A 27,628-nucleotide genomic window follows, 5' to 3' on the forward strand; every position below is an offset into this window, starting at 1 on the left:
CAGGGACCTTAGAAGTAGGACTTGGTTGACTTTTCAGTGGGAGTTTGCCGTAAATGTGACTCCCAGTTGCAATATCTTTCCATTCCAAGTTTTAAATACCAGAGAGAGAGAGAGAGAGACATTGAGAGAGGGAGAATATTGTTGCTTGAGTCAGGTTTATATTCTCTTGATCAATGGCCAAGGTGCAGGGTCATGTAGCAGCACGGCCATTGGACCTCGCCTGTAGAGCCATAAGCCATTTCCAGAGATAGAGGATCATTGAGAGGCAGGTACCATTGCAAAAGTTGCCTGCCATAATTTTTAAACTAAATTGGTCACTTTTCCACTAATAATTGGCCATAAAAGTTTAAGAAGAGCCTATTTCTAGTCTTTTTTCCTCTGTAGCCCCTGCTTTTCTGATTTTCTTTGTTGCAATTTTTTCATCAAAGAGATCATACATTCTAATGATTTCAGCAATTAACATTTTGCTGGTGACACCCAAATGTACTTCCAGCTTGAATCTCTTTTCTGAGTTCCAGCCTCATATCTCCAAATGTTCTGTCACTACTTAAAAGTTCAGCATGGCCAAAATTGGGTTCATCATATGTCCCTCCCAAGTTCTTTATTTCTATCAAGATGCTACTGTTTTCCATGATAACTAGCATCTGTGGCTCCTTGCTTGTTTTTCAAATGCCAAATCCTGAACTTTAAAAATATGAATTTCTTTAATATCTCCCTTCTATCCTTACTGCCAACCAGAGTTCAAATCCTCATCCACTCTCATGTAGATCGTGGCCTATTACCTTGCCATGCTCCTCTTCCTTTCCAATCTTTCTGTCTTACCATTGCCATGTAGAGTTTTCTTATACTCCACTTGTATCATTCCACTGCCCACTTCAGGAAATATTTAATATTATTTCAGGACATTTTATATATAGATCGGAAGTTGTTACCACAAGATAACATTGGTAACTCAGAGATCCCCATTGTCAGTGATCTACTTAAAAATTATTTGAAAAAATATTTTTCTAGAAATACTGTATGAGATAGCCAGTTCTATAAGAAATGAATAGTATAGTGTTGACATAAAGAATATGTTAGCGTAAGGAAAAAACTACTTCTTCTACTCATGTGAACACTTCTGATACCAAATCTGTGGGTTTTCCACACCAAGAAATTTGCCAACTCTCTGGACACCAACTGGGTGTCCTATAATTCAATTATAACTGAACTGCCTGGAGTTAGTGCAGACACCACAGGTTAAGAGCTCTGGCCCACCAGACTACCCCCCAACTTCAGATGCCAATTCCAAGTTCAGGTTTTTACCCGTGCTTTTGACTGAATGGTTATAAATCAAAGGTTTCCATGACCCCTTCCCCAGGTTTGATAATTTGCTACAACACCTCACAGAACTCAGGAAAGTGCTTAACTTACTAAATTATTGGTTTATTATGAAAGGATACAACTCAGGAACAGCCAGATGGAAGAGATGCATAGGGCAAGGTATAGGGGAAGGGGTATGGAGCTTCCATGCCCTCTCTGAGCATGCCACCCTCCCAGCACCTTGATGTGTTCATCAACCTGGATACTCTCTGAACCTCTAAAGTTAGGGTTTTTAATGGAGGCTTCATTATGTAAGCATGATTGATTAAATCACTGGCCATTAGTGGTTAATTCAACCTCCAGCCCTCTCTCCTATCTGGAGGTCAGGGGGGTGTGGCTAAAAGTTTCAGGGCTCTAGTCACCTGGTTGGTTCCCCTGGCAACCAGCCCCCATCCTGAAGCTATCCAGGAGCCCCCAGCCACCAGTCATCTCATTAGCATACAGAAAGACACATCCATTCAGAGACTCCAAGGGTTTTGGGAGCTATAAGCCAGGAAACGGGGATAAAGAACAAAATATATATTTCTTTTTATATCACAGTATCACATCTACTAACTTTTTGTTTTGAAATAATTTCAGACTTTCAAAAAAGTCACAAAAACAGTAGAGAGTTTTCACATGCCCTTTATTCAGCTTTCCCAAATATTAACATGTTATAACCATAGTACAGTAATCAACACCAGGAAATTAACACTGCAACAATATTATTAACTAATCTACAGACTTCATTCAAATTTTGCTATTTGCCCCACTAAAGTCTTTTTTATGGCCTGGGATCCAAGCCAAGATTCTGCACTGCATTTAACCGGCATGTCATTTTAGTTTTCTCTAATCTGGGAGAGTACTTCAGGTTTTCTTCGTTTCTCATGACATTGACACTATTGAAGAGTTTTGGCCAGTTATTTTTGCTAAATATCTCTTGATTTGGATTTTGCCTGATGTTTCCTCATGTTAAAATATGCATGTTGAATTTTGCATTTTGGGCAAGAATACTGCCAAAGTGATGTAGTATCCTTTTAAGTGCACCATATCAGGGGGTACGTGATATTTATTTGTCTCATTGTTACTGCCCAAGTGAGCTCGTCTGCTCCCTGCAAGACATGCCAATAGTCAGGAGGCAAGGTGGTAGGAGAGAAAGGACTTTATTGTAGCTTGCTAGCAAAAGGGAAGATGGCTGACTCATGTCCGAAAGAACCATCTCACAGAACAAAGACTACAGGCCAGATATATATGGGGCCAGTCTCCAGGTGGGGGAGGTGGCTGGTCTCTGGGTGGGGCAGACATCTGGTCCCAGTTCCTGACAGTCCTTTGTTGTACTGGATATGCATCAGAGAATGGAGCAACGCCCTATACCCTGATCTTTCAGTTGTCATTGATGATGGCTATCAGCATAGGCTCTCTGCCTGGGAGTCATCACGTTCCTAAGGAACTCAAAAGAGTAAAAGTTATCATCTTAGAGCAACTGGGAGGGGCCACAAAATCTACAGAGTATGTCTGGGCTAGTTAGTTAGAGGTCATTTAAAGTTACAATATGGTTTCTTTTCTACAATATGGCTTCCCTTATGTCAACCTTGTTTTGAGCCGGTATCATCATTACGGGTAATGTTAATTTTGATCCCTTGATTGACAAGGTGTCTTGCAAGATTTCTGTACTTAAAGATACTATTTCCCCTTGTGCTTAATAAGTATTTTGTGGAATGATATGTTGAGACCATGCAACATCATGTTTCTTACCATACTTTTGCTCACTAATTTTTCAATCCATTGATAATTCTAGCCTGCAATAACTGTTAACTCAGGTATTTGCCAATTGGTAATTTTCTTATTTCTAGCATTCCTTCTACATCTGTTAATTGGAATTCTGCTGTAAGAAAGAGCTGTCTCTTCCACATTTATTTATTTACTCAGTTATTTATATCAGTATGTACTCCTGAATGTTTGCTTTATTCTAGGGGTTATAATCTATTACTGTCATCATATATTTTCTTATTCAAATTGCCCCATATTTAGCCCCAGGGTTGGCCAGTGGGTAGTACTTCAAGTTGGCTCCTGTGTTCTTTCAACCTGTCTATATGATCTGTTATTGACATTGTTAGCGTTTCTCTACTTTCTGGCAGGAAAGTTCCCACTCATCTTGCATATACCCTGCCCTAGCCCTGGAATCAGCCATTTCTCCCCAAAGCCCTGGTTTTTTCCATTGCCATGAGGAAAATAACATTTAGAAACCAAGAGCTGGGTATCTGCTGTGTTATTTCTCCTGGAGCGTCGTTGCTTCCAGGCCTCTCAGTAAACAGAGCTAGGAAATATGCATATGCATATATGACTACTTCTATAACATTAACTTTTAATATGCTTTCTGTGTCCCCAGCAAGGGGTCATAAATAGGTGACTTATAGGCTAAATATAGACCACAGGTGTTTTTTACTGGTTCACCTTTTGTTTAAAAAGAAAACGTGAAATAACAGTTAGAATGTTTTAGCTGCATAAAACAAACACCTACCTCAAACAATACTTGAAACAAGATAAAGGTTTATTTTTTTTATTTTTCTATTATTTAAAAGAAGTTTGGAAGTAGGCAGTCAGGATGGTATAGAAGTGCCACAGTCATCTAGGACCTAGGCATCATCCATGTTTTTGCTCTACCATCCCTAACTCATAGCTTCCATCTTCAAAGTCATATCATGACCTCAGATCATGATCAATATGTCTATTAGAGCTCCAGGCAGCACGTCAGCCTCCAGACTGGAAGAAGGTAGAAAGGGAGAAGGGCAAAAGGAACATTCCTCCCAACTGACTCAGCCCTCTCTAGAAGTCTCCCAACAATTCTGCTGACATCTCATCGGCCACTCCATCAACAAACGAGGCTAGGAAATGTCGTCTTTTAACGGGGACATTGTAGCTGGAATAAAATTCGGGTTCTGTTAGTAAGAAAGGAGGGGACATTGGATGTTGAGGAGGCAATGAACAGTCTCTTTCACAGCACCGACACTTAAAAACCAGATGGATTCACATAAAATCTGAATTTATGACTTTTCACAAAAAGTTGCAAAATCAGGCAATGCTGGGCCCACATTTGGGCGGCACCTGTCTGCTGAAGCTGCCTTCTTTGGATAGTATGTACCTTCTCCATAGAGTAAAAATTGTCTACCAACCCTTGAGCCCTTTTTGTTGTTGTTATTTCCAGCTATAGTAAATCTTTTACTTTTAAACATATGGATTATAGTAAAACACTTAAAAAAAAAAAACAACTGAGAAGCTTGCTTTCTTCTAGGCTTCAATCATTTTATATTTCCTAGAGAAATTCTCCAGATCAGGCATTCTCGACTCATGATCTTGGTGGGGCTCAGGGCAGGCTGCACCAAGATGCGCCACTCTGGTATGCGGATTTTTTCGAGTTGAAGACAATAAAGGCTCAGACTCAGAAATAACATTCAACCTTTCTCCCCTAACTGCCTAAAAGAAATTTAAAATAAAGGCGGGTCCCTAGGACAGGCCATCAGCATAGATAACTCTGGGTATCCGGTAGACTGGGAGGATCCTTGCTAAACCCACTCTTCTCAAAGTTCTATTTACCAAACATTTGCTTTTCCATCTCCATATAAATTTTCTTCTGCCCCTCTGAAATCCCAAATCACTACCCCAAATGTCCTCCTTGTCTACAACAAGATATTTAAACAGGCAGTCTTGGCCAGTTGGCTGAGTTACTCGGTTTCTCCTGAGTTTCTCCCATGTATCCATGCTATTAAACTTTGTTTGATTTTCTCCTGCTAACCTGCCTTTTTAATTATTTGACCAGCCATAAGAACCTTAAGGAAAACAGGGGGCAGAATTCTCCCACTTCCCTGACAATCTCCTAATATTTTTTACAATATTGTTATGAGTGTGTTTGTATGGCTGTATATTTAACGTGTGTGCATTTTCCTAGAGAAAAGATTCATAATTTTATTCAGATACTCAAAGGAATTTTTGACTAAGAAAGGGATGTTTACTCATGTCTGTATCCCCAGCATCTAGCACAGAGCCTGTTACAATAATAGGTATGCCATAAAAGTTTCTTAGATAAATAAAGCTTATTTGGTTATTTCTGAATTCCATTGTGTTTATAGTTGTAAGCTGTTAGATAATTAGTACTTAGTCATAGATTATTCTTATATTATCCATTAAGTGTTTCATAATTCACTATTTCACTTTAGTTCTTTTCCACTAATCTAGATTGCAAGGACAAAGGTCATGCCTTATGTTTCTTTTCTCTGTCCTATAGCATCTAGCATATACCAAGCATCTAGAAGATTTCAAAAAAGTCTGTTAATCGACTTATCTCCCAAGTTCATTGTCCCTGGAATTTGATTTATATGTAATTAAACAGAAAATTTGAAGGGCACATCCACAAATGACCTGGTGATTATGATGGAGACCTGAGCAACTCCCATATCTTTCTAAGGCAACTTTCAGGTCTTTGCACTTATGGAGACATGGAAAATTAATTATTAATTTGATTCATGTTTTTTTCACTGTCCACATATTCATTCATCCATTTATTGAACAAAATTTCTTGGGTTTCTACTACGTATCTGGCACTGTGTGAGGCGCTGGAAGAAGTTAAAGATGGTTGTTCCCTGCCAATGAAAAGCGTATAGCCTAGTGTAGGATCAGACCTGTAACAATTAACTAATATAATATGGTAAGGGTTATTATGGAAATAATTACAAGGGGCTATAAGGGAGTGAATAGATAGCTATAGAAGTCAGGTAAGTTTTTACAGAAGAGGTGACATTTGAGCATGTTTTGAAGGATGAGTAGTAGTTGCTGGGCAGAGAATGATCATAGGTCATTTCAGACAGAAACTTGGAGGCCTGAAAAAGATTTTGTGTTCCTTAAATAAGGGGTCCTTTAGTGTGTTTGAAAAGAGGCCTGATTTGGAGATAAATTGTGGGAAGTGGGTGATTCAGCAAGCATTTTTGAATTCAACAAACATATAGGCAGACACTGTGCTAGGCAATGGGGGATGCAGTGGTGAATCAGACAGACATAGGCTTTACCTTCTGGAGCTCACAATGTAGCAGGGAGGACAGAAATTAGGTACACAGTGCAATGTGAGCATATAATAGCAGACCTTACCTACTCTGGGAGGGAGGGAGCAGCTGTCTAAGGAATGTAACATTTCAGCTGAGCCCTGAAAGATACATAAGGACTGGACAGGGGACAGGGGAAAAGGCTGGGAAACACATCTGTTGTAGTACTGAGACAACCAGATATCCACATTGCAAAAGAATCAGGTTGGTCTCTTGCCTCACACTATGTATAAAAGTTAATTCAAAATAGATCAATGACTTGAATATAAGATCTAAAGACATAAAACTCTTAGAAGAAAATGTAAGGGTAAATCTTCATGACCATGGATTTGACAGTTGATTCTTAGATATGACACCCAAAACACAAGCAACAAAAGAGAAAATAGATAAATTAGACTTCATTAAAATTAAAAACTTTTGTGCATAAAAGGGCATTATCAAGAAAGTGAAAAGACAACCTACAGAATAAGAGAAAATATTTGCAGATTACGTATGTGATAAGGGCTTAGTATCCAGAATATATAAATAAGTCTTACAACTCAACAACAGAAAGACAAACAACCAGTTAAAAAATGGGCAAAGAACTTGAATAGAAATTTCTCCCAAAGAAACATAGAAATGACCAAGTATATGAAAAGATGCTCAAAATCATTAGTCATTGGGAAATACAAATCAAAACCAAATGAGAGGGGCTGGCCCTGTGGCCTAGTGGTTAAGTTTGGCACAGTCCGCTTTGGTTGCATAGGTTCAGTTCCTGGGTGCAGATCTACACCACTCATCAGTAGTCATGCTATGACAGCAATCCACATACAAAATAGAAGAAGATTAGCACAGATGTTAGCTCAGGGCAAATCTTCCTCAGCAAAAAAAAAAAAAAAAAAAAAAAAAATCAACAACAACCCACATGACATACCACCTCACACCCACGAGGATGGCTATAATCAAAAACATCAGATAGTAAATGTTGATGAGGATGTGGAGAAATTGGAACCTTCATACATTGCTGATGAGAATGTAAAATGGTTCAGCTGCTGTGGAAAACAGTTTAGTGGTTCTTTGAAAAGTTAAAAGTTAATCCATGGAGTTACCATATGACTTGCAATTCCATGCCTATGTAGATAACAAAAAGAACTGAAAACAGTATTCAAGGAGCACTATTCACAATAGCCAAATTTGGAGACAGCCCAAAAAGTCCATCAACAGATGAATGTGTAAACAAATTGGAGTATACAATGGAATATTATTGAGCCACAAAGAGGAACGAAGAACTGATACATGACACAATGTGAATGAACCTCCAAATCATTATGCTAAATGAGAGAAGCCAGACGCAAAAGACCACATATTGTACATTCCATTTATATAAAGAGTCTAGAATGTGCAAGTCCATGGAGACAGAGAGCAATCTGATGGATGCCAGGAGCTGAGCAGAGGAGGGAATAGGGAGAAACTGCTTAATGGATAAAGGATTTTACTCTGGAGTGAGGGAAATTTTTTGGAACATCATAGTGAGGGGGTTGCAAAACGTTGTGAATGTACTAACTGCCACTGAGTTGTTCACTTTAAAATGGTAAATTTTATTTCAAGTGAATTTCACCTCAATAAATTACTTAAAAACTTCTATTATCAGTGGTGGATAAAGTCTAGGGCAGGGGAAATAGTATGTGTGAAGCAGGAAGTCTCTAAAAGAGTTTAAAGAATTGAAATGAGATAATTGTGACCAAAACATAATAAAGTCAATAGCATCACTGAAAGGTAGGCTGGAGAGGTAGGCAGAGGCCAGTGCTGAGGTGTTGATGTGAAGGAATTTGTTGAAGGGAAATAAGAGGAAGAATGTCTTGATCTAACTCATGGTTTTTAAAAGATCACTCTGCTTGCTGTATAGAGAATGGATTTTAGGGGGTCATGGAACATTCTGGGAGTTTTATTGGGAGACTATTTTAGAGATCTAAGCAGGAGACAATGGTGGCTAGGTCTAGGATGGAGGCAATGGGAAATAAAGGGACATGAAAAGATTTGAGAAATATTTAGGAGTTTGGTGTTTGATTAGATGTAGGGGTAGAAGTGCCAGATAAAATACAGTGTGCTCAGTTGAATTTCAATATTTGGGAAATGTTAATACTAAAAAATGAGTCATTGTTTATCTGAAATTAAAATTTAGTTGAGAGTCCTGGATTTTTAATTGCTAAATCTGGGATCCCTTCACGGAGGGTAAAGGAAAGGGAGAATCCTGTATGACATCTAGGTTTTCAGCACCAGCACCTGATGGGTGATATCGCTGTTTACTGGGATAGGGGACACTGGGGGAGGAGCCAATTTTTCTTGGAGGAGGGGGACATCACACATTCAATTTGAATTGTAACCTTATAATCAGCAGATGAAGATTGATAGACTCACTCAGTGTGTTTGCAGAGTAAAAGGAGAAGAATGTACAGGATGACATAGGATCGTCGATAATTGAAAGATGCTTAGAGAAAAGGAAGCCAGTGTAGGAGACTGAGAAGGGGCTCTAAGACTATAGGATGGTAACCAGGAAGGTGATGGTGTAGAAGCCCAAGTCAGAGAGAGTTTCATGGAGGAAGAAGTGCTTTCTAAGGCAGAAGTTACAGAGAAGTCACATCGATTAAGGACTGAAAAGAGACCAGCAATTTTGGCAACTAGGGGATTTTGGGGGACTTAAATAAGAACTGTCGAAGGGGGAAGATTATGTAGGTCTAAATTTAATGGGTTATGGAATGACCAGGTAAGGAAATAGAAGGAGCTACAAACTTGGTAATTGAGGGAGTTATGCTGTAACATCTAGTCAGATAGTGGTGGCGGTAAAGAACATCAGTTCTAAATTATGCATGTTATCCTCATCTATTACTCTTTTTCTGCAGAGCACTGAAGCAAAAAATTAAGAATCCATTTTCTAGACTCTAGAAAATTATAAAGTGAAGGAGTTTATTTTTTCTTTTCTAGGTATTTCCTCTTGTTCTGCCGAGGAAGACCACAACTTTTTGTATCTGAATCAACAATGACGTAAGTAGTACCACTACAGCTAGACTCTAGACAAATACAAAATGAATTGTTTTCCTTTTCTTTTCAAGATTTGTTTGCTTTTCAGCCCCTGTGATCTTTTATAGTCATTCTTTTGGATATCTGTAGGGTTGATTAACGGTACTTACACTTTATCATATGCAGGGCAGATGTGTTTGCGGATGTATGAGCTAGAGATAGAAGAGTGTATCTAAATGCTAAGTCAATTAACGTTGATTTGGTACATAGTGAAGCATACCATGTTATAAGAAAATAAATATAACTTAAAGGCAAAGAAACACTAAACACCCAGTTAATTTATGGTGAAGCATACTTAGTTTATGATTTTGGTTAATACATACTTTAACTAGAACAGTGTTCTGCACTCGTTTTTATTAAATACTGTAGGTGTTTGCTGGGGCATGAGGTAATAACCCAAATACAATTAAAATGACCATAAAATTAGGGTCTCCACATAGGCTCCCAAGGATGGGTCTGTTTGAGGCTTCTAGTCATCGGCATTGGGTGGTCTGCTATTGGTGCATGATATTTAAATAGAGCTTTTTCCCCCTTAGGTCTGTAAGGTGTTAAGGTGTTTTTATAAAACCCCATAAACCCTCGTTAAACACTTTTTTTTTTTCATAAAGAAAACTTAAATCTTTATTTGACGTGTTTTCTGTGGCACTATTTTGGCATTTTAACAAGTCCTTTAAAGAATCACTCTAATAATTGCACACACCTCTGGGGCTGGAGGTGGAGGGGTATTTATTCAGGTTTTTGTACATCAAACTGCCTTACCCACTAAGCAACAAGCACAGCATTTTGGTACATTTTATTTTAATAAGGAAAAAAGATCAAAAGAATCTCCAGGTGGGGAAAGTTAGGCTAATTTGGGTATTGCATATTAACTGATTGAGAGGAAGATTTGACTACTAACTGAATTAACTATGACTCAAATATATTAGATTATTTACTACAGTGAGGGCTTCCCTAAACATTACAGAAGAAATAGCAGCACTTTTCACCACACTGACACTCCTCATTCCCTTTCCCTGCTTTTTATTTTCTTGTACTGATCACCTTTGAACATAGTATATAATTTATTTGTTGTGTCTACTATTTTTCGGTCTGTCTTAATGTAAGCTGTATGAGAAAGGGACTTTGTCTTTTTCTTCACTTTGTATATTCAGTGTCCAGGAAAGTGCTTGGGACATAATAGCACAAAATAAATATTTGTTGAATGAATGAATGAATGGAGTGAATGAATAAATTACATTCCATTTGTGTTCTAAGATAGAGCATAAACTTCAGCTCTCTTAGAGTCCAGATTTCACATGCAGGTAAGTTTCTCTTGCTTAAAGATCTCATTTCTCTCTCCTTTCACTCCACATCTTGAATCACAAAATCTTGGCATCATTCGGAATAATATTTGTATGTTAAAGGAATGATGTGAGGTCAGACCATGATTTTTTGATGATGTCATGAAGCAGTATTCCATATAAATGTGTTTGCACTCTCGAATTTCTCCCAAGTAGAAACAGGTGGCTATGTTAACTTTTTCTTTTCTTTTTTTTTTTTTAACTTTAAAGGAAAGAAAACAGCTTAGTTCATAGCATTGTTGATATTTGCAGACTTTGTATTTCTTAAAAATATTTAACTGGGGAGGAGGATCCTGGGAAGATGGTGGAGTATGAAACGCCAGAAATCTTTCTTCTCATCTAGACAACAATCACACTGGCAGAATCTGTCTGCTGTAACTATTTTAGAACTCTGGAGTCTATTGAAGGCTTGCAGCTTCTAGGGGAAGGCTTGGACAGTAAACTGCAGTTAATTTTAATCAATTTCAACTCTTAGCACAGTAGCAGCTCCCCTATTTCCCACTCCCCAGCCCAAGGCAGGCATCCATGCATGTGATCCTGGAGCAGCGTGCAGGAGCTAGGATGGGTGTTAAGGACCTTGCCCTCTAAATATTGAAGATCTGTGTTCTGCTTACTGCTTCTGACCATAGAAGTGCAGACACAGAAGTGGCCAGCCATTGTTGTACCATCCCCCATCCTTTGCTGCAAGCCTCTCCCCTTTGGCTCAAGCTACTTCCAGGGGATTTAATGAGCTGGCATTCCCCTTCATTTCTCTCTTTTTCCCTTTTGGGAGCCAGATGTTGAAGACTAGGATATTCAAAAGCAGCAGCATATTTGGGGGAAATGAAAATGTCATTACACATGCCCAGGAAAAGGCACAGGCTTAGAAAAGACCAATAAAGACCTTAAGTTTATACCTCAGGCTGATCCTCAACTAGGAGACAACCTACAACAACCAAAGCAAAACAAACACACAAAAAGCAAACCTTGAGGAAAGAAGAGAATCAGATTTCAAGAGATACTACATTATTAGAGTCAATAATATCCATTTTTGAACAAAAATATCTGAAGGCATGTAAAGATACAGGGAAGTATTGCTCACTCAAAGGAAAGAAATAAATGAATAGAACCTCTCTTTGAGAAAGATAAGAAGGAAGACCCACTAGAAAAAGACTTTAAATTAACTGTCTTAAAGGTGCTCAAAGAACTAAAGGAAGATGTGAAGAAAGTCAGGAAAGCAATGTATGAACCAAACAGAAATACCAATACAGAGATAGAAAACCTAAAAATAAGCCAAAAAGAAATTCTAGACCTGAAAAGTATAATTACTGAAATAAAAAATTCACGGGAGGGCTTCAAAGGCAGATTTGAACAGGCAGAAGAAAGATTCAGTAAACTTGAAGATAGGACAATTGAAATTATTGAGTCTGAGAAACAGAAAAGAAAAAAGAGTTGAAGAAAAGTGAACAGAGCCTTAGGTACCTAAGGGACACCATCAAGTGGACCAACTTATACAATTTTGGAGTCCCAGAAAGAAAAGAGAGAGAGAAAGGGAAGGAAAGATTATTTGAAGAAATGATGGCTAAACCCCACCAAAATTTGCTGAAAGACATGAATATAAACATCCAAGAAGCTCAGTGAACTCCAAGTAGGATGAATCTCTTTGAATTCAGGATGATCTCTTTGATCCAGACATGTTATAATCAAATTGTCAAAAGTCAAAAACAAAGAGAGAATCTCGAAAGCAATAAGAGGAAAGCAAACAGTCACATACAAGGGATCCTCAATAAGATTATCAGCAGATTTATCTTCAGAAACTTTGGAGGAGAGAAATCAGTGGGCTGATATATTTGAAATACTAAAAAAAAGACTCTGTCAGCCAAGAATCCTATATCCAGCAAAACTATCCTTCAAAAGTGAGGGAGAAATTAAGACAATCCCAGATAAACAAAACCTAAGGGAGTTCTTTGCCACTAGACCTGCCCTGCAAGAAATCCTGAAGGGATTGAAGCAAAACAACACTAGACAATAACTTGAAGCTGTATGAAGAAATAAAGATCTCAGTAAAGGTAAACATATGGGCAATTATTAAAGTTAGTATTACTGTAGCAATAGTCTATAACTGCACTTTTTATTTTCCACATGACTTAAGAGTCTAATACAGGGGCTGGCCCTGTGGCCAAGTGGTTAAGTTCATGCGCTCCACTCAGTGGCCTGGGTTCACCAGTCCAGATCCTGGGTGCAGACCTACCACCACTCATCAAGCCATACTGTGGTGGCATCCCATATAGAAGAACTAGAATGACCTACAACTTGGGTATACAACTATGTACTGGGGCTTTGGGGAGAAGAAGGAAAACAAAAGAGGAAGATTGGCAACAGATTTTAGCTCAGGGCCAACCTTAAAAAAGAAAAAAGCTGGAACTACAGGATTGAATTATATATACACATATATGAAGAGAAATTAATATATTTTTAAAATTTATTGGTCTAAAAGCCAGTATTATTGTAACTTTTGTTTGTAACTCCAAATTTTGTTTTATACACAATTTCAAGCAACTAATGCATTTTAAAAAACAATTATTTAAGTTTTTGGACACACAATGTACAAAGATATAATTTTGTGAGATTAATAACCGAAAGAGGTGGGGATGGAGCTGTAAATCAGCAGAGTTTTTCTATGTTTTTGCAGTTAAGCTGATGTAAATTCAAATTAGAGTGTTATAACTTTAGGATGTTAAATGTAATCCCCATGCTAACACAAAGAAAATAGTTATAGAATACACATAAAAGGAAATTAGAAGACAATTAAAATTTATCAGTACAAAAAAAAAGAAAAAGCTAAATACAAAAGAGACCATAATGCAGGAAATGAAGGACAAGAATATAAGCCATATAGAAAACAAATAGCAAAGTGAAAGAAGTCCCTCCTTATCAGCAACTACTTTATGTGTAAATGGATTAAAGTCTTCAATCAAAAGACAGAGATTGACAGAATGGATTAAAAAACAAATCCAACTATATGCTGTCTACAAGAGACACACTTTAGATCCAAAACCACAAATATGTTGAAAATGAAAGGATGGAAAAAGATATTCCATGAAAATAGCAACCAAAAGAAAGCAAGGGTGGCTATACTAATATCATACAAAATAAACTTTAAATCAAAAAGTGTTATAAGGACAAAGGAGTACATTATATATTAATAAAAAAAGTTTAATACTATAAGAAGATATAACCTATAATGGTTATAAAAAACAAAAATTGAGGCTCAAAATGGATTAAAGACTTGAACATAAGACCTGAAACCATAAAAATTCAATAAGAAAACATGTACAGTATGTTCCTTGACATGGGTCTTGGTGATGATTTTTTGAATCTGACAACAAGAGCAAAAGCAACAAAAGCAAAAATAAGTAAGTTTGACTACATCATACTAAGAAGGTTCCATACAACAAAATGAGAAGGCAACCTACTGAATGGGAGAAAATACTTGCAAATCATATATTTGATAAGAGGCAAATATCCAAAATATAATAATGAACTCATATAACTCAATAGCAAAAAACAGTCCGATAAAAAAACGGGCAGAAGATCTGAATAGACACTTTTCCAAAGAAGATATACAAATGGCCAAGACATAAATTAAAAGATACTCAACTTCATTAATCACTGGGGAAATGCAAATCAAACTACAATGAGATATCACCTCATACCTGTTTAATGACTATTATCAAAAAGACAAGAAATAACAAGTGTTGCTGAAGTTGTGGAGAAAAGGGAATCCTTGTGAACTATTGGCGGGAATGTAAATTGGTGCAGCTACTATGGAAAACAATATAGATGTTCCTCAAAAAATTAGAAATAAACCTCCATATGATCTAGCAATTCCACTTTTGGCTATTTATCTGAAGAAAAGGAAAACACTAACTCAAAAAGATATATTCACTCCCATGTTCATTGCAGCATTATTTGCAATGAAGCCAAGATATGGAAACAACCTAAGTGTTCATCAATGGATGAATGGATAAAGAATATGTGGTGTATATATACAGCGGAATATTATACATCCATTAAAAATGCAATCTTGCTATTTGCAACAATCTGGATGAACCTCAATGGCCTTATGCTAAGTGAAATAAGTCAGACAGAGAAAGACAAATGCTGTATGATCTCTATTACATGTGAAATATAAAGAAAAACAATAAAACCCATCAAATTCATAGATACAGAGAACAGATTGGTGGTTACCAGAGGTGAGGGGAAGGAAGCAGGAAAAATGGGTGAAGGGGTATAAATTTATTGAAAAACAAACAAACAAAAAGTCGTTATGCTTAGTGAAATAAGCCGGACACATAGGCCACATAGTGTATGATTCCATTTGTATGAAATGTCCAGAACAGACAAATTTGTGGAAACAGAAAGTGGATCTGTGGTTATTAGGGTCTGGGGGAGGGGAAAGTGAATGGGGGGGAGGTGACAGTTAATGGGCCCTGGGTTCTCTTTAAAAAAAGGGGTGTGGCATGGAGGAGAGTTCTCATCAGACACCAACTCTGCTGGCACTTTGGTATTTGACTTCCAGTCTCCAGAACTGTGAGAAAAATAAATTTCTGTCGTTTAAGCCACCTAATCTACAATATTTTGTTATGGCATCCCAGACAGAATAAGACAGAGACAAATAAAAATGAAAGCACAACATACCAAAACTTATGGGACGCAGTGAAAGCAGTGCTAATGGAGAAATTTATGTTTACAAATACACTTAAAAACAAAAAAAATCTCAAATCAACAACCTTAACTTTATAACTTAAGGGGCTATGAAAGGAAGATAAATTAAACCTAAAGTTAGTAGAAGGAAGGAAATAATAAAGGTTAGAGCAAAGATAAATAAAATAGAGAATAGAAAAGCAATAGAGAAAATCAACAAAACTAAAAATTTGTTCTTCAAATTGATGAACAAAATTGATAAACCTTTAGCTAGATTGACCAAGAAAATAAGAGGGAAGACTCAAATTACTAAAATAAGAAATGAAAGTGGGGACATCACTACTGATTCTATAGAATTAAAAGTATTATAAGAATACTATGGATGATTGTATGCCAACAAATTGGATAACTTAGATGAAATGGAGAAATTCTTAGAAACACAAAACATACCAGGACTGAATCATGAAGAATTAGAAAATCTGAATACACCTATAGCTAGTAATGAAATTGAATCAGTAATCAAAAATCTAACAAAAAAAGCCCCGAACCTGGTGGCTTCACTGGTGAATTCTACTAAACACTTAAAGAAGAACTAACAGCAATCCTTCTCAAACTTTTCCAAGACTGAAGAGGAAGAAACACTTTCTAACTCATTCTATGAGGCTCTGATAACAAAGCCTACCAAAGAAGCTACAAGGAAAAAAAATTACAGACCAATGTCTTTTATGAACATTGATGTAAAAATTGTCAACAAAATACTCATACACTGAATTCAACAGTATATTAAAAGGATTATAAACCATGACCAAATGGGATTTATTCCTGGAATACAAGAATGATTTAACATGAAAATCAACCAATGTAATATATCACATTAACAGAATGAAGGAAAAAAAAGTCCATATAATCATCTCAATTGATGCAGAAAAAGCATTTGACAAAATTCAACACCCTTTCATGATGAAAACACTCAACAAACTAGGAACACAAGGAAATTACCTCAGCATAATAAAAACAATATATGAAGGTGCCACAGCAAACATCATTCTCAATGGTGAAAGACTGAATGCTTTTCCTTTTAGATCAAGAACAAAGCAGGTGTGCATGCTTTTGCCACTGCTATTCAACATAGTGAAGGATGTCCTAGCCAGAGCAATTCGGCAAGATAAAGAAATAAAAGGCGTCCAAATTTGAAAGAATGAAGTAAAATGATCTCTGTTTATAGATGAAAAGATCTCTCATGCAGACTCTCTTTTTGGCCAAGCTACTAGGAAGATATACTTTTTTATTTTCTTAGCTGAGGAAGTAGAATTTCTCTAGTCTCCTTTTACTTATAAAGAAGCCCTCCCAGATTGCTAGCCTTATGCATGTAACTCACTTATACCTCCCTGGGGGCACAAGGTCTATCCTTGAATTCCTGCCCTTTCCCAGGCTTCAAACCTTAGCTCCTAGATAGTAAGGCTCACCACTGGTCCTGATTACCAAGTGAGCCCCATATCTTTGGCTTCAGCTTACCCCTTGTGTTCGTCTGCTAGGGTTGCTGTAACAAAGTACCGTAGACTGGGTGTCTTAAACAACAAAAAATGATTTTCTCACTGTTCTCAAGGTTAGACTTCTGAGATCAAGATGTCAGCAGGGGTGGTTTCTTCTGAGGGCTAGGAGGAAGAATCTGTTTCATGCCTCTCACCTAGCTTCTTGGGCTTTGCTGGAAATCTTTGGTGTTCTTTGGTGTGTAGGAGCATTGCCCCAATCTCTGCCTTCATCTTCACTTGGTGTTCTCCTGCATGTGTATGTCTCGAGCAAATTTCCCCTTCTTCCCAATCAGTCATATTGGATTAAGGGCCCACTCTACTCCAATATGACCTTATCCTAACTTTACTAAATACATCTGCAATGAACCTATTTCCAGATCAGTTCACATTCTGAGCTACTGAGGGTTAGGACTTCAATGCATGAATTTTGGGGAGGACACAATTCAACCTATAACACCACTCTTCAATTTCCTTCCTCATTTCTAACACCTGCATATTTCTTTTTTTAAACTTATAACTCAGCTATTTAATTTTGTTTGAGTTTACTATTTTATTCAGCAGAGGTATATATTTGAAGTAAAGGGGCAATGTCCAACATCGGCACAATCCACTCATTGGCTAGAATTTTGTTCTTCCATGATTTAAATGTGAGGAAATAAAAAAAGAATCACCAACTAATATTTTAAAAGAAATTAAGTAGTTAAAGGCATGAAAGAAGGAATAAAAAGTGTTTAAAAGATACTATCAATAAACAAAAGGTGGACATGAATAATAAGTGAAGAGAACTTATAGAAATGACAAATATAGTCATTGGAAGTACAAGACACAATGGATAGATTAAACTGTATGTTAGACACAACTGAAGAAAGAATTAGTGAACTGAAAGATAGATCTGAGGAGTAACAAGGATGCAGCGCAGAGGGGAAAAATGAAAAAAAAAGTAAGAAAAGAAAAAAATAAGAGAGGTTAAGAAACATGGATTTTAATTTAAAATTAATTTAATTTTAATTAAAAAATTAAAATGAGGAGATCTAACATTTGCTTCACAAAGAGTTCCAGAAGAGGAGCTGGGAGGGATAGGGAGAACTGGCAATTCCCATATATGAAATGATAATGGCGGAGAATTTTTCAGAACTGAGAAAGGCATTGCTTTAGAAAATGCTGACTGTGATTAATTCCTAATTATTTAAGAGTTGACACAATTGAGTCTTGTGTCTCCCCACTGCCTAAGGAAGGAAACTCTAAGAAGATCCTTAATTTTGTGTTGCTATTTCTGGGAAAAGATTTTGTTGGGAAAGAGGTTGAAACTACTGGGTATGAGATAAAAAGACTTGTCTGAAGACTTCTCACATTTTTCTCCATTTCCAAATCACATTATATTACAATAATACAAATTATGCCCTTTTAGTAATTGGATTATATATTATTAAAGTAGAATTTAGTGCATTCATGATATCAAGCAGGTTAATGAATTAAATAATATTATAAATTCAACTTACTCATCAAAGAACATTTGGAAAATGTTTAGACTAAAGCTATGGCCATATATACCTAGGGTGTGTTTTATAATTCTTAACTAGTATGTGGTTCTTATAATGAATGTAATACTTGTTTTGAAATTTAAATAATAAACAATATTTTATACATTTTTTTGCTTAAAGTCACATTTTGTCGTATTTGGCTGCAAAGCATCTGGTAGAATCAGCATGGTGCGTATCCAATGGAAATATGAACAGGACCACACAAAACGGTTCCACTGTGTCATTTTGTTCAATGTGGCTTCACAAAAATAAACTCTTCTCACCACAAAAACTTGCTTGTCATTTCCCACTTTTTAAAATGGTTGCTTCTAACTTCATTTCCAGCACCTTATCCCTTTTCTAACTGTTGTCTACTCTAAAGTGACTTGAAGATTTGTTTATTTTGCTTTAGAATCCCTCATTCTTCATTTTTACTACATTTCTAACTATAAAATGCATATTATTAAAACATGTTGAGCCTTTGGGATAGCTTGATGTTGGTAATGGAAGATTTTTGGCTCATTCATTTAAAGTTTTGTGGTATTTGTATTTTCAGTATATTTGATATTTTTCTATGTGCTTTAACTTTTAGAGATCTTCTTTTAGCACATAATTGAGAACTGACAATTTTCTAGAACATTCAACTTAAACTTAATTCAGTTTTCTTTTTCAGTCTGTTCATCAGACAGTATATTTGTAAATATTTTTAATCCAGGAATCTTAGATTTTCTTGATGCAAATGCAAGACACAGAACTCAGCTTCTAAGCAGACATGAATTATTTCCAGATCTTCTGAATAGGTGGGAGACAGAGTAATAGCATAATGTTCCTTACATAAGCAGAAGAGCAAGACACGGGCAATCATAACAGAGTCTATTTCTTTTTTTTCCTTTTTCTTTGCTTTTTCTCCCCAAATCCCCCCAGTACATAGTTGTATATTTTAGTTGTGGGGTCATTCTAGTTGTGGCATGTAGGACGCCGCCTCAATATGGCCTGATGAGCTGTGCTATGTCCACGCCCAGGATGTGAACCAGCAAAACCCTGGGCGGCAGGAGTGCGCAAACAACCACTGGGCCATGGGGCCAGCCCCCTAACAGAGTCTATTTCTGGTTATTCACAGCCTACACTTCCTAAAGGGTAAAACCCTAAATAGGATACAACATTCTAATAAGGATTTGGTACAGAATATTGTTGACGGAAAGTTTAAATGCCTATTATCATTCATTGTAATACATTCCTGTATCATACAATTTTTTCATTTGTTTGTTTCTCAATTTCAGCACTATTGAAAATTTGAACTAGATCATTCTTTGTTGTGGGGAGCTTTTGTTGTGTGTAGGGTGTATAGTAGGATCCCTGGCTTCTATCCACTAGACGCCAGTAACACCCTCCCCAATCTGACAGTCAAAATAGTGTCCTGACATTGCCAGATATGCCCTGTGGGGCAAAGTCATCCCTGATTGTGAATGAGTGGTTTAGGACATTATGTTGCTAACTCATTCTGCTCATGGTCAAATCTAGTCTTGTCCCTTATCTCCCAGTTGTTTTCTTTTGTTCTTAAGGTTTACCTGTCAATTGTATTTTATTCTGCATATGAATTATTTATTTTGGTTTCTAAATATACACTTTTTTGTCTTTCCATTTTTCAACTCATTTTATAGGAAATTTACCCATTTCATCAGTCATTTGAAATTTGTTTTTAACAGAACACAAACAACTGCATCTTTTCAGTTCCCTTATTCTAAACATTAATAAAGATAAGAAATGACAGGTTTATCTCTGTGAAACACACCTTGGAAAGTTGCTCCAAATTGACAATGTATCACTGATAATTGCCCTTTGAATGCAACCCTTGTATCAGTTATTTACTTCTTTAATGCACCCATTTAATGTACCCTTTAATGTACATGACTCAAAACCTACTTTTCTAAATGTCTTTAACTTTGTTTTGTGAAGCAATCAAAATGCCTTATCAAAATCAGGAGAGATTACATCTCTATTCCATACCTCTTTGGCAGAAGCAAATTAAATCTTTCAAAGTTCCTTTTTCACACAGTCACATTGGTTGCTTGCTAGCAATTGTGTGGAATCACTCTTGAATTACACAGGACACTGTGGGGTCTGTGCTGTTCTGTGAAAATGGAGTACGCTGAGAGTGGTCAAGGTCTGTCAATAAATGCCCTTTTTATAAATTACAAATGGTGAGAAGTGGCACTTCTCTTATAGATGCAGAAAAGCTCTATGGTTGGGCGATGAATAAGCATTGTTAAACATCTTTTCTCCCAGACTTCTTCCATCCCTCCCATTCTTCCGTCATTTATTTATTGTCCATTTACCTATTTATTCAACTAACAATTATTGATCACTCACTATGTGCCAGACACTGAGAGTACAATGATGAAAACAATAGGGACCTTGCCTTCAAGTAGCAGGAAGACTGATTTGGGGAGAGGGGTGGAGGAAGACAAGTGAATAGTTATTTATATTACAATGTGCCAAGAGTAGTGATAAAAAGGAGCATACCATTACAGGAATATGTAGGAGGGGTGGTGACTGGGAGTGCTTCTCAGATGCAGTGATGTCTAAATTCTAAAGGTGGAATAGGAATTATTCTGGGAAAAAGTGGGAAAGATATTCCAAGTGAAAGGAATAGAATGAAAGGAGCCATGATTGGAGAAACTCAAATGGTTCAGTCTAGAAGGAAAGTTCTCCACTTTGATCAGAACTAACTTGAGCAGAAGGCAGTGAATATACTAGAAGACCACCCAGGATTTATATAAATATAGTTAGTGTCCACAGATCATGACTATTTGTTTTTCCTCCCAAATTTCTGCTAGTAATGGGAATGTCTAAAAATTGCCACATCATTTTTGAGTGAACATTTCTTAATGGAAACATGGATAGTTTTCCTAATGGAATATCAGCAAAAAAGTTGTTGCCTTAATGCCTCTACTTTCAAGTAGGCATTAATTTATTCTTGTATTTCCTTATGTTTTCAATACCACATTATGCTATTTTATACCAATTTTTTTTTAGGAAGATTAGCCCTGAGCTAACATCTGCTGCCAGTCCTTCTCTTTTGCTGAGGAAGACTGGCCCTGAGCTAACATCTGTGCCCATCTTCCTCTACTTTGTATCTGGGACGCCTACCACAGTATGGCTTGCCAAGCGGTGCCATGTCTGCACCCGGGATCCAAACCAGTGAACCCCAGGCCACTGATCGGAATGTACAAACTTAACCGCTGCACCACTGGGCAGGCCCTATACCAATGTTTTTAATTAAGTCATATCTAGTGAAAAAAGAAGGTAGCCACTACATAACCACTGTTTAAATCCCAAGGAAATTAATGCTCCCTCTCACTTATTTGCAATAGCTATACTCTTCTTTCTCCATACGTCCTTTTTCTTTTTTTACTTGCTATTTTCTAATTCATTCTTCTTTTTCCTCTGCCTTTAGAACTTCTGCCTTCATCCTACCATATCTTGTTAAATACCAGACTAGATGACACTTGCTATTAACAGGATAAAGAATTAGATCACAGGACATAAATAATCTTCATGTCTGCCTGCAGATGGGCAGAATCATTTCTGTATTATTTTGTTATAAATTGAGAGCAAAGATAAATCTTGCTCATCTTTGTTTAGTAATTTGAAAAAAAATAAGACAAGACATTGATCACTACTTCAAAATAGGCAGCAATTACTGTCATACACTTTGCTGATAAGGAAAGGGGTAAAAACAGGCAGTGGACTTGCAGAGGGTTTGTAGTAAATCAAAGAACTATCAATAATCAAGCTTGATGCATTGAATTGACTCTGGGTGTAGTTTATCAATAATATATAAAATATTCCAATTATATTCTTTCAAATGGTCCTTTTTCTAGTTGAAGAAACACGATACATTCTTTTACATTTCAATAATGACATAGTTGATATTTCCAGAATTTGCATTGGGAAGATGCAATTCACCATCATAAAGTAACTGTCTCAATATCATAAGCATGTGCTGCAAAGCCTCTCCTGGGAAGAATTGGTTCACACCATTAGGCATTAATATCTAAGGTAGCCTGAGAAAAGAAGTAGGATGTCCTAGGTTTTGTGATAGGCAGAATGATGCCCCCAGTCTCCGCAAAGATGTCCATGTCCTAATCTCTGGAACTGTGAATATGTCGTATTACGTGGCAAAGAGACATTAAGGTAGAAGACAGATTTAAGGTTCCTAATCAGCTGACCTTAAAATAAGGAGATTATCCTCGATTATCTGGGTAGTCTGATGTTATCACGAGTCCTCAAAAGGGAAAGTGAGAAGTAGAACAAGAATCAGTGTCAGAGTGGTGTGATGCGAGAAAGACTCAACCAGTCATTGCTGGCTTTGAAGATGGAAAGAGGCCATGAGCCAAGGAATGCAGGCAGCCTGTAGAAGCTCATAAAGGCAGGAAGATGCCGTCTTGCTTGGAGCCTCCAGAAAGAAATGCAGCCTGTTGACACCTTGATTTTAACCCTGTGAGACACATTTCAGACATCTGACCTCCAGAACTGTAAGATAATAAATTTGTGTTGTTTAAAGATACTAAATTTGTGATAATTTGTTGTAACAGCAACAGGAAACTAATACACAATTATAGAGAGGGAGTTGGGATGAGATGGAAGATTCATCCAAGTGGATTCAGCCATTACAGCAATTCTCTTCTAATTTAGAAAAAAAATATGTAAGAAGAATTAGAGCATTGGCGTATCAAAGAAGATCTCTTCTAACTAGACACATACCCTTTGGTAATGGCAAACTCAGACTTAATGTAAACTAAATACTCCTGAAGAAGGACTTAATATTTTGCTAAATTGAGTCAACTATTGTCATTTATTACTGAATTTCCTATAGTCAATTATTTTTTGGCTGTTCTTTCTAGGGGGAAGAAAATATGACCATACTCAAACCTATTGACAGCTGATTTTTTTTTTTTTTGGTGAGGAAGACTGGCCTTGAGCTAACATCTGTTGCCAATCTTCCTCCTTTTGCTTGAGAAAGATTGTCCCTGAGCTAACATCTGTGCCAATCTTCCTGTATTTCATGTGGAATGCCACCACAGCATGGCCTGAGGAGGGGTGTGTAGGCCCATGCCTGGGACTGAACCTGCCAACACCTGGCCGCTGAAGTGAAGCATGCGAACTTAAGCACTATGCCACCAGGCCGGCCTCTGACAGTTGATTTTTGATGATGCTATGGCACTCACTGGATCAATCATCACACACTCAGGGTACGTTATGAGTTCAATACTTCCTGTTTGGAATTTTTGTTGTCCTGGTTTTCCTATGCTTTACAGAAATACTGCTTTCTAGGATTCTGTTTTAGTGGGAAATGTTAGTGTTATTTACTATAGGATCCCCAAGGAATGACACACATGAAAACACTTGAAGTCCCATGCCACTTCAGTGCAGTTGGGCATAAAAACTGACACAGACGTTTAGAATATTTAGCGTCACTTTCCACAGCTAGTCCATCAATATTCCTAACATGCACACCCCTAAATATATGTGCAATCCATGATGTCTTGTTTCAATAACAAAGTGTGAACTTTAAGGTTTGTGGAGCATATTTATTTTCTAACATGTTATTTTTCAGAAAAGGAAAGCATTGGGGCTGGCCTGGTGGTGTAGTGGTTGATTTTGCACGCTCTGCTTCAGTGGCCTGGGGTTTGTGGGTTCGGATCCCCGGCATGGACCTACACACCACTCATCAAGCGATGCTGTGGTGGTGTTCCACATACAAAATAGAGGAAGATTGGCATAGATGTTAACTCAGGACCAGACTTCCTCACCAAAAAGAAAGAAACAGAAAAGCATTGAAGATTTCTTGCTTGTAGCTAGGAAAAAGGTACTCTATTGGCTCTGGACTTGACATGAGGACACTTTCTGGAATGTCAAAGTTACTGATTTTTGTACTTGTGTATCACAGTAAAAATAAGCACCTGCTTTTTCTTTTAACCCCAATTACTTCATTTTTCTTGCAAAAAATTATTAATGTAGGTTCATGATAGGTATGGTAAATTGATTGAAAAATTGGTTCCAATTCTCTATTTTTTCCTGTAATAATACCCTTTGCAATATGATTTTATAACATCTTACATCAAGAAGTAGAGTCTGTCCCCCAACCCCTTGAATCTAGGCTGGCCTTGTGACTTGCTTTGGTCAAAAGAATGAGGCTGTAGCACCAATTATGCAATTAGCTCTTAAGAGGCCTTGAGCCATTCCACTTCTTTCTCTTGCACATCTGTCTCCACTCTGAGAATAAGTCTGGGCAACTTGCTTGAGGATGATAGATCACATGGAACTGAGTCAAGGCGTCCTACTCTCTAGGAGCCAGCACCCAGAAGCATAAGCAACACCCATAGTTGACCTATGGCTCACAAAAGAGGTAGGGGGAGCCCAGACAAGACCAGAAGAACTGCTCAGCTGAGTCCAGCCTAAATTGTGGACCCGAAGAATTTTCAGATAAATAGTGTTATTTTAAGCTGTTACATTTGGGTTGATTTGTTATGTAGTCAGCAATAGCTAACTGACGCAATAGGTTTTATGGAGGTCTGTGAACTCTCTGAAGTTTTGTGTAAAATTTGGTGTGTATGTATGTTTTTCTGGGAAGAACTTTTAGCATTTAATAATCCTCAGACAAATGTGGTCCAGAAAAGTTTTATATATCATTGCCTTATTGGTTTAGTGATTAGCTTAATCACATACCAGATGTCAGACCAGACCCATTGAGTGAAACTACTTAGATTCCGATGAAGACAACTTTTTGTTAGAGGGAGAGTAAAAACAAAAAAACCCATTTCTTGTGTGTGTGTGTGTGTGTGCATACCTATGCACACTTTTGTCAAGTGAACTGGAAATCTTTGGATCTCTTTTCTAGGTATATGCTAACATATAACATATCACCTATTATGTGGTAATTAAGTCTTTTACACATTGCATATGATTAAATGCTAGTGTATTAGATTAAAAGATCAATTTGAAATGCTAATACCCTCATAAGATTGCCACTGCAGACTACACGTATCTTCTTCTTTGAAGAATTTGCTGTTAAAATACTTTCATTATCCGGGGCCGGCCCAGTGGCGCAATGGTTAAGTTCGCACGTTCCGCTTCTGCGGCCCGGGGTTTGCCAGTTCGGATCCCGGGTGCGGACATGGCACAGGTTGGCACGCCATGCTGTGGTGGGTGTCCCACATATAAAGTAGAGGAAGACTGGCATGGATGTTAGCTCAGGGCCAGTCTTCCTCAGCGAAAAGAGGAGGATTGGCAGCAGTTAGCTCAGGGCTAATCTTCCTAAAAAAAAAAAAAGACTTTCATTATCCATGGTTTAGGATAATCTCTTTCAACCCTGGCCACATCCTCACTCTGAGCTGATACCCTCCCCTCCTACTTCATAGAGAAAAGGTAAATCATCAGAGGGGAACTTTCTCAACTCTTGTGTAGGACAACAATTATGTGAACTAAACAGAACCTGTAACATATGACCCATTGCTACCTAATGAAGCTAATGGAAGTTTTAGCAATTGTTTAATTGTTCTAACATCGAAAAGCTAGTTGTTTCTTTTTCCCTGGATCTCTGTCCACAAGTTTATGTGGTATGTCATTTTCCTCTGATGTCTGTGGTGTCCTTTGGTGAGCTGATGAGGCCAACACACAGGGCTCTGCTTGAATGCATAGCGTTTGCTCTGCACTTATCTACCATGTGCCAAGGCTTGCGAGCCGTGCATTTTCCCAAACTCAGATCTTCTGGCTCATTGTCAGTCAAGTCATGCCAGAGCTGCTAGCCAACAAAAGCATATAGGGAAAATAAATTTGTCATAGGAAAAGTACAGAAAAATGATCACTTTCGGGCAGGACTACAGTAAGAACACTGTTAGACTGCATTTCACTAATGTTAAAAAACAAAATGCCTTGCCAAATATCTTTTCAATTTTTTTTTCTTTTGGTGTGTGTCAATTAAAGCAAAGTGTTTTGATATTTTCACAATATAGTTAGACCCAAATTCGGTTATACACAGAAAACCATAGACATTTGCAAGAGTTGTTTACCTAGTAACCAAGATGGTTATATTTTAGCCCTTCCCCCACTCCCAACCCAACAGTTTTTGCTAGTCAGCTCCCAGGTGTGAGTAGTTGAGAGATGGCGAGGGGGGCGGGGGCGTTGAATTTCAGTAAAGCATAGCAGGTGTAATGGTGGTCTCAGAGAAACACCTCCTTTCTTTTCACAGAAAAACAGGTCGTTTCACTGAGAAAAGAGCTGGGTTTTCTCCAGCACTTGCACCTTACAGCTTCAGATACATACCACATGGAGAGGATTTCCAGAAGACGACAGAATGGCTGCTATAAACACCTAGTGGCTGGGATTGGAGGTTTCTATCAATTCTTTGTCTTTTCTCCAAGGTAGAGCGTAATAGTAATAATGTCTCCCTTCTTTTTGGCTCTGAAATTACTTTGAAATGCAGATAAAATGATAAAAAGGAGGTAAGACAATCTACAAAAGATTGATTTTCTAGATATTTAAATACTCTTTTTCAAAGACAACACTGTATACTCTACACGCCTCTGTCAGATTATAATAGATTTTGTCACCCAAAGATATGGAATAGAATAGGACTAGAAATCTGAGGTGTCCTTCAGATGCCATATTTGCCACAAAAATAGTTTTCTGATGTTTCTATAACAGAGACTTGACAATCTGGTGGGCTCATATTCCAACGCTGTGAGAACCAGGCACCTGAACTTCCTCAGTGAGCAAAGGATAGAGGGCAGAGGAGGTGGTGCCCACCACCCAGTAAAAAAGAAAACCAAACACACAAAAGTCCGTACAATTTGTGAGCAGTTATGAGAGTCCCTTTACCCTTTCCATATTCCCTAAGTCACATGCTCTTTTGTTACATCTGCATCCTTTCTCTTCCCCCAAACGGCGGCCATTTGTGTTCATTTTCGCTAGATATTATCTGTATGAACATTTTGGATTTGCAGGATGGGAGATCCACACGGTGGTTTGTCCCGATCCTCATGTCTCCTTAAGGA

The 27,628-nt window shown here is 37.5% G+C and overlaps 1 protein-coding gene across 2 annotated transcripts in view; it reads left to right on the top strand.

The window, feature by feature from the left end:
* The window catches only part of ANAPC10 (anaphase promoting complex subunit 10), a 187,505-nt gene that overhangs the window by 115,915 nt on the left and 43,962 nt on the right, over positions 1 to 27,628 (top strand). The window contains exons 5-6 of one of the 2 annotated variants that reach the window (XR_011537124.1): positions 9,396 to 9,455; positions 26,824 to 26,964. Coding sequence is in view for 1 of the 2 variants with exons in the window: in XM_070608960.1 (XP_070465061.1) it covers positions 9,396 to 9,443 (48 nt within the window). In the remaining variant the exon portion in view is untranslated. The remainder of the gene's footprint in view (positions 1 to 9,395; positions 9,456 to 26,823; positions 26,965 to 27,628) is intronic. The other variant, XM_070608960.1, reaches the window with a different exon arrangement.

The sequence above is a fragment of the Equus przewalskii genome, chromosome 2, assembly GCF_037783145.1.
Source record: "Equus przewalskii isolate Varuska chromosome 2, EquPr2, whole genome shotgun sequence".
In the NCBI taxonomy this organism is placed as follows: Eukaryota; Metazoa; Chordata; class Mammalia; order Perissodactyla; family Equidae; genus Equus; species Equus przewalskii.